Source organism: Anser cygnoides, chromosome 2, assembly GCF_040182565.1.
Source record: "Anser cygnoides isolate HZ-2024a breed goose chromosome 2, Taihu_goose_T2T_genome, whole genome shotgun sequence".
Lineage (NCBI taxonomy): Eukaryota > Metazoa > Chordata > Aves > Anseriformes > Anatidae > Anser > Anser cygnoides.
Window position 1 is genome coordinate 122,995,911 of NC_089874.1, and position 7,882 is coordinate 123,003,792.

At 45.5% G+C, this 7,882-nt stretch overlaps 1 protein-coding gene and 1 non-coding gene across 2 annotated transcripts; both read right to left on the reverse strand.

Moving 5' to 3' along the window:
* Window positions 1-158: 158 nt before the first annotated feature.
* On the reverse strand, window positions 159-2,594 carry RPS20 (ribosomal protein S20). The gene is made up of 4 exons (XM_048072415.2): window positions 2,436-2,594; window positions 1,447-1,546; window positions 642-715; window positions 159-383 (listed from the first exon to the last, which is right to left on the reverse strand). The coding sequence occupies exons 1-4, from the start codon at window positions 2,436-2,438 to the stop codon at window positions 201-203; spliced, it is 360 nt and encodes a 119-aa protein (XP_047928372.1). The 5' UTR covers window positions 2,439-2,594; the 3' UTR covers window positions 159-200.
* On the reverse strand, window positions 784-847 carry LOC125183792 (small nucleolar RNA U54). Its single transcript, XR_007166387.1, has one exon. It is a non-coding gene; the product is annotated as a small nucleolar RNA U54 (small nucleolar RNA).
* Window positions 2,595-7,882: the final 5,288 nt, after the last annotated feature.

Consider the following 7,882-nt stretch of genomic DNA (forward strand, 5'->3'; position numbering starts at 1 on the left):
ATCTTCCTCATGTTGCCATTGATGTATTCATCCTCAAAAGATCAACAAAATGCTGTCCTCCCCCAAAGCACGCTGATTATGATTTCTGCTGCCTTTCTTCACGAAAATCAGCGGACTACCAAAGACCCTGGGCACAAGTATAAAAACGCACCACCAAGAAAATTTGTAAATCGGCTTTATTCAGGGTAGATGACCATCTTTTAGGCATCGGCAATAGTGACTTCGACTTCTACACCTGGTTCGATGCTGATGGAAGTGATCTGCTTCACGATCTCAGAAGGGCTGTGCAAGTCGATGAGCCGCTTGTGGATGCGCATTTGGAAGCGGTCCCAGGTCTTCGAACCTTCACCACAAGGTGTCTTCCTGGTAGTGATTCGCAGAGTCTGCAGCGAGACCATAAACACCGGGTATCAGGCTGAGGCACACAGAAGCCCCTTCCCTTTTCAACATTTATGGCACTACTACACAGCTGTCCCAAGTGTCAAAGCACCTCGTCAAGTCATTATCATTATGTTCACACTGTATCGCCCTCAATTTAGCAGTACTGCTTTTCATCTCAACTTTTGTTCTAAAAAGATGTTCTCAGTGCTCATTTGCAGATAAAAAAAAAAAGTTTTTTCCTGTCTTGGAAGTTTCCGTACCTTGGTGGGCATGCGAACAGGTCCTTTCACCTTTAGGTTTTTCTCCTTAGCACCTCTGATCAAATCGGCACAGACTGAAAAAAAATACAAAATAGTTTCAGGCTTGGGAGTTTTTTGTTTAAGTGAAGATTAAGAAAAGATACGTTGGCTCGGAATAGCGTATAGAGCGATCACTGTGATTCACGTCTAAGTTCTCTTCATAGCCAACTGCACGGAAGTGGAAGGCTTACCCCACAGCTCACAAACTCACACTGTAACAGCAGCCAACAGCTCTTACTACACGTTAAGCTACATTTAAGCTGTCAGCAGCCCAAAGACCAGGCAACAAACGTTGATTCTACAATATTTACAGCATATGGCTAAAACGCTACTGAAGTCAGTTCCTAAACAAGACAAAATAACTCCTTGTTGCATATTAAACTTGTAACTGACCACTTAACAACAGCAACCACAAAATATCAACCAAGAAACGCGCCTTTTGGTTCTTACCCGTTCCACCAGTAACATCTAAAATCCCCGCAAGAACTGCGGGACAGAAACTGCACTCTGACATTCACACCGATGACGTGCATTTTCGGTACAATGAAAAGCCCTACAGTCTCCATTATAAATTAAATTAGAACCTACCTATCAGCATATGAAGCCCTTCACACGGCTAACTTTGTTAGCTGCAGTCACATACCAACAGGCAAACGCTAAGATCTCTAATTCCAACTAGTTTCAACACATTGCATTTTGCAATACATCGTATGTATCAGTCACTTAAAAAGCTACCCGGGTTAAAACAAAAAAAGGTCTCACTCACCCTTCTCAAGTGATTTCACGTTGCGACTCGTCAAAGTAATTCTGATGCGATGAATTGCCACCTCTTGTTCCACAGGTGCCTTGCCGGTATCCTTAAACGCCTGAAATGTCAAAGGTGTAAATATCAAACCCGACGGTCAGCACCATCTAACACCACGGCACGACCTTTTAAAAAAAGGAATTGTGGACTGTCAAGAACGACTTAGGTTAGGGACTACTTATTGGACCGAGCCGGTGGCGTTATCAGGGAGGTACAAGGGTACGGAGCAGGCAGAGGGAACACGGGGGATGGTGCATGCTGTAGCTGCTCCGAGGAAGAACAGCAGAAAGAAGAGGCAAGCTGCAAGGCTACCCCTCCCTGGCTTGCCTACACGTAAAGCAGGCTGTCCAGACACTGATCCTCCTTGGGCTCAAAATAAACACCTCTGAGATTTTATATACCTGGCAACCTCGCCACAAATCAATTTAGGAAGATACCAACTCCACAGGGGCAAACCCGAACAGCGAGAACAAAGAGAGGCAGCTGGCCAGAAGAAGTTAATAAGCCCACCGAGGAGACCGGATTTAAGAACGGAAGACTCTCACAACCAAGTGACGGCCCCACGGCGCCTCTCCCCACGCCGGCCGCACGCCCCCGGCCCAGCCCCGCACCGCGGGTCCCCCCCCGGGAGCCCGGCGCCGGCCGAGTCCCGGCCACGCGGCGCCGGGGGCGGCAGCGCCGTGCCCGCTGCGGCCCGCCCCGGCACGGCTCCCCGCGGGAGGAAGGGCGGGCGGAAAGAAGGAAGGGAAGGAAGGGGAGCCCTCGGGAAAGGCAGCGCCCCCCGGAGCCCCCCGACCTCCGCGCGGCGCCCCAGCTCGGAGCCGGGCAGCGCGCAGCCGCCTCCCCTCCGCGGCGCGGCCCCCGGGCCCGCAGCCGGCGCCGAGCCTGCCGCAGCCCAGCCCCGCTCGGCCCCCGGCTCCTTCCCTCCCCGCTCCCTGCCCCCGGCTCACCATGGCGGCAGCGGGGCCTTCCTGACCGACTTATTCCCGGGCGGGGGCGGCGCGGGGCCCAGCGAACAGCGGTGAGCCAGGAGGCGGCGGCGGCTGCGGAGCGGGCTGCGCGGCGAGAGGAGGGCCCGGCCCCGGGGCCGCGCTTATATAGCGGGCGGGGCGCCGCTCTGCACGGCCGCGCCGCCTCCATCCGGGAGCTGCGGGACCTTTCACCCCCGCTGCAGCACCCGGAACCGGCCGGGGGAGCCTCGTAGTGGTGCTGCGGGACGGGGACGGGTCCTGGGCTGCACAACGGGGTGTCAGCGCGGCCCTCCGCCTCTCCTGCCCCAGGGGAGGCCAGGCAGCTGAGGCTTTAAGTGGTGTTAAGCAAAAAATCCTGCTTTCATTCCCTCCCAGGCCCAGGAACTTTAATTAATTTTGTTTATTGAACTCCCTTCCTTCAGGTTCTTCTCCAGAGGGATGTTTTCCTGACGGGAGCACTCGTTGGTGTGGCCTGGACGTCGATAAGTGCCAGCCGCAAAACTTCTTGCTCGAAGTATGCCCATCCTGCTTCCGTCGCTACTAACCTGATGGAGAAACGGGTGTTATAACTTAAGAAACAATGGGTGATAGTAAGATCATTGCAATTAGCTTTTAAAAATAGTATATCAATTCTAGCTGTGGGTATCTTGTCCAGTAATCGCAGACGTGCATAACGTTAGCAAAATTACTGCCACCTTTGGAAGTTTAATAATTACGACATCTGTTCAAAAAAGCCTGCTTGGTGTTTTAATCTGAATTTTATTTCAGCTGTCACACTGCTATTTATATATTTTTTTTCTGTGATCAAATACTTCATGGGTCTTCAAATGGTCCTTAAATTTCACATGAGATGCATAACCATATGCATATGCCAATTACCGCACCGCTCAGTTTTGGATTTGTTTTGCGGCTGGATCACTTGTACTTGCTCTTTGTAGTCTCTCATTTGCTAATGCATTGTTTCTGAATTTGATGGCGTATTCTGATAAAGCAGCTTCAATAAAGATGAATACAGAAGTAGTCATCCTGTTACAGCTTCCTTTGCCAATCGCAATCCATACTTGGAAAATCTGTTTGGTGGTAGTCCTGTTTCTCCAGCCCCTTCCTCCCTGCAGTGAAAGCAGCTTTTGTTTCTGGTAGTTTGTTTTCTGATCTGATTAACAATTACATTAACAACTTTGAACTCAATTATGCATAAGGAATCCATGTTTACACTGTTATCAGCTGTTCCAACTACTTCCTGAGGAAGTTTTCCATTCTAGAAGTGTTTTATATTCATCATTCTTAAATACATAACCTCACACCAATCATGCTAAAGCACTTGATGTTTCCAGTAATACAGATGATTCCAAATCAGCTGTCTCACTACACTATTTACTTAGAGCATTTGTGAATATCATTAGTAAACTTTATTTCCCAATAAAATGTTAAGTAGCTTGGTGCCAAGAACTAATTCCAGTGGGATTCAGTTAGAAAGACATCTGATTCCTCATTGATGACACACACCTGTAACCTTAATGTTTAATTTACTTACATTGAATTATATGTACGCAACTAAGCCAGTTTCTAGGTGTTATACCGAATAAGTCCATATACAAATATGTTAGATGAACACTGTTCCTATTGTCTACCAAACATATGCTCTAATAGTAAGAGAAATAAAGTCAAAAGGTGCGTTTCATATATTTGGTCTGTGTTATTTAAGTGTTGTCATTTATATCTTGTTCCTCTACCAAGGATTCAGTTGTTCTTTTGTTTTTTTTTTTTTTCCCCGGGATTAATGCAAGGTTGACAGTAAATTCCTGATTTTGTTCCTTTCTTACGTTTTTCTGATATTGGCGCCACCTCAGCTTTCTGTGAGATTTTTTTTTTTCTGAGCTTCCCCAGATTTCTCAAAGCTTATGGAAAATCCACATTAACAGCACACAAGTCTCCTTTGCCAGCTCTTAAAATTCTTGGATGCAAGCTATCTGGAGCTGCTGATTTAAAAAACGCTTTACTTTAGTTCCTATGTTTAAGGCTTTCCTTAGTTATTGTTAGAATTTTCTGATACTAATGTTTTTGGTTTTTTTTTGCCAGAAATCTAAAACAGAAATTTATCTAAACTTTCTGCTTGCTCTGAAATAATTTTTTTTAATTACTCCTTTCTGCTGTTCACATGGGTAAATATCCATTGTCAATGTAACTTTTAGCTCACCTTCTGAATATTCTGCAGCTTTTAGGATGTAATTCATATCTTGTATTATGCCTGTTTTCCCTTTGGTTACATATCGGTTTTAATACAGGTTTTTCTCCCAGCCTGTGCCAACTTCAGTTTAGCTATGAAATTCTGAGTTTGTTCAAGTAATAAATACGGTGTTGGCATACACTTTTTAGATGAAGCTTCCAAGAGTGCTTTCCTTATATCACATAACTAAGAAGGTAAAAGATCAAGAAGCAAGCCATCCTTTTAACATGACCAAATAGCCTGTAGCAAAAACTATTTAATACCTAATTTCATGATTTGTCACTCAGAATATTCTCCCATGTCCATTCATGACATTTTATTTTTTTAATTGTTTTTAATATATAGATCACTTATTTCCTATGACCAGCTTATCCTTCAGAAATAGCCTGAGTAGTGATCTGAATGTTTTGTTATCCATATATTTTCCACCAGATTATAGTAAAACCACTTTGATGCAATTTATGCTTCCAAATTAATTATTCAGTTCATCCTGTTAATTAATTATGTATGTGTTGGGAGTTAGGTTCTTGTAATCATTTGTGGTCCTTTGCTTAATTTTAGCTTGAACATCTTTACTTTGTGATAAATGAATGCTCATCTGATTCTTTATCTCTTTATTGCCACTGAATTTAATCTTGCCATGTTTTGCCTGGGAAGATATTTTTCCCCTGTGGCTGAGGCTAACATCCAAATTATCCAAAAAATGTTCCAATATTCTACAAATCTAAATCCATTAAGTCTATTGTCAGTCTAACCTTCTGTCCTCCTTTGCTCATGTGACAAAACAGATCTTTGAGACCTCCTACATTCCTCCTAGTGCTGGGGTGGTCATGAATCAAGAGCAGATTCTGGTATGAGCCTACCTACGTGACTGAAGGACTAACTGAACGAGCATGTGCCTGCTGGCACTCAGCATCTTCTGAAGTACTACGGTAACCAGTCCCGAAGCGAAGGCTTGTGAATGGTTCGGACGGGGCTCACAGTAGCTTCCTTAAATTTGCTTTGTCATTTTGGATAGCGATTATTCAATGCTGGCATCTCACAGGAAGTGGGGCCAGGGTTACGCCAGGTTAAGCCTGTAGTCTTTGCTTTCAGTGGTGGTGAACATATTGCCGAAATACACTCCTCTTTACTTTGAAAATTACTTCCTTCTCCAAATTCTTTGAAAACTGAGATTTTATTTGAACTCCTGGTCATAAAATACCTGTGAAGCAGGATCGTACTCAAGGCTTCTCAGGAAATCATCAGTAGGAAGTGGAGTATTTAAACCAGTCAGCAGCAATCCAATAAAAGCTATTTTCAAGCATTTTCGGAAAGGCTTCAGCGTTTGCTTGGGCTTAATTGCAAGTTGCAAGTGTCTGCAGATCCTCTTGTGTTGACTTGAAGTTATTCAATTGTCTCATATCTCAGAAATCTCCGACAAGTTCTTTGCTCAGCACTTAGGTAGAACCTGTTAGTATCCATCTGTAAATTCTGAATATCTGTACTTACTCTGTCCACAGCTACCTCAGCTATTGAAGCTCTTCCAGAAAACCTGCCAGAACTGAAAGCAGACCCTCTCTGAAGGCTGATTTTTGTAGCTGAGTAGCTAGCCGGTGACTTAACGTACTTTGCAGGTGGCAGATGGACAGAATGCATCAGCACCGGTCCATAGCTGGAATTCTAATACTGCACCTAGCCTGTCCATTTAAATCTTAATTTTTTTTCTGCCACTTCCACCCTATAAAATATAAAAAATCAACATATTAGGCTTTCTTTACTTTAATTTATTATGTAATTGAGGAGAAAGTGAACTAGATCCATGACTCAGAAAAAGAGCGATTGTGCTTCGAGGGAGTCCTTTATAGTTGATAAATGTAGCCACAAATATTGATGATAAAGAGACTTTTTCAGATGGGCAGCACCATCTTCATAGTCATCGCAAGCTCGTTCCTCGCATATATGTACTTTACTACTGACAGGTAATACATTTGGCTACTAGTATCATTGACCTGGTTAGAGCCTGTTGCCTTGTTCTTCCGACAGGAATAATAGTAAGAGAGGTAGTTAACGGCTAATATACTACAGCAATTCTGTTGATGCTTAATGTGGTACATCACTGCAACATACCTTTGAACACTCAGGACTGAAATAAGACAGAAACATGTAATTTGTCAGTAATCAGTGAACTATGTTCTGTGGATGAGTGCCAGCGGTACAACATAAAACACAATACTAGATGCTTACAAAGTGTTAATAAGCACCGGCTAATTTCCTAAATATCCCGCTGTGCCAAATTCCCCCGATTCTAACCCCGCGTTCACATTCACGCACCTCCATGTGCGCCTCCCAGCCTCTTGCCAGAAGTGCGGTTCACTTCCCACTCTCGGGAGCGCCGGTCCCCCCATTCCTAAATGCGAGCTGGAGATGTGGGCGCACGTTCTTGTGCAAGCCACCCCATGTGCTGCCAAAAATGTCCCCCGGGTTCCCACCTGCTCCCCAGAGAGGGGGGTCCCAGCTGGCGGCCTCTTGCTGAGGGTCCCCTTGTGGGTGGCAGCTGCTTGCCGAGTGCGATGGGGAGGACACCTCTCTTCAGGCTGACTCCTTTCCCCAAAAGGCACTCGCTGTTTAATCTGGGTGATCATTGTATTAGGCAAACCTCGTTATTGTTAGTTTCCCCTTGGCATTATCAGCTGTGGGGCAAACACCCTGTGAGAAGAGCCAGGTTTGGGCATTCAGCTCACACGCACCGCTTACGCTCGCATTCCTACCGTGTCACCTGCCGGTATCGAGGCCACGCTACCAAGGGAGGGCGTGCAATTCCTGCGCAGAAAACCCCTAGCGTCAGCCCAGTAAAAGCAGACCTAGTGGGCACAGAAACAGAACTGGTATTTCTGCACCCAGTTTCCACTTTAGACATCACCTGGGAAGACTTCGTGTGTGGAAAGGTGAACCAAGTACAAAATATTTATTCCAAACGACTTCTGCAGTCCAGCTTTTGCCACGTCAGGCAGTACCACTAGGCACTGTTTGTCACAAGGGCTGATTTACCTGGGAAAAAAAAAATAGTTCAAGACGACGCAATAGCTTATAGCATGTGCTGAGAAGCTGCATCTATTTCCCCCATATCCACATGGCTGTCCGAGCGCAGCAAGCTGTTCTAGCAACTGGAAGCGGCTTCCAGGCCAGGCGCTGGCTGCGGTGCTCACCTCACTGGCTT

What these genes read in the sequence shown, in the direction of transcription:
- RPS20 (XM_048072415.2), bottom strand. An exon ending in CGTGAAATCACTTGAGAAGG is followed by an intron (nt 716 to 1,446) that starts GTGAGTGAGACC and finishes ATTTTTTTTCAG; the next exon opens with TCTGTGCCGATTTGATCAGA. An exon ending in CTGTTCGCATGCCCACCAAG is followed by an intron (nt 384 to 641) that starts GTACGGAAACTT and finishes GTCTCGCTGCAG; the next exon opens with ACTCTGCGAATCACTACCAG.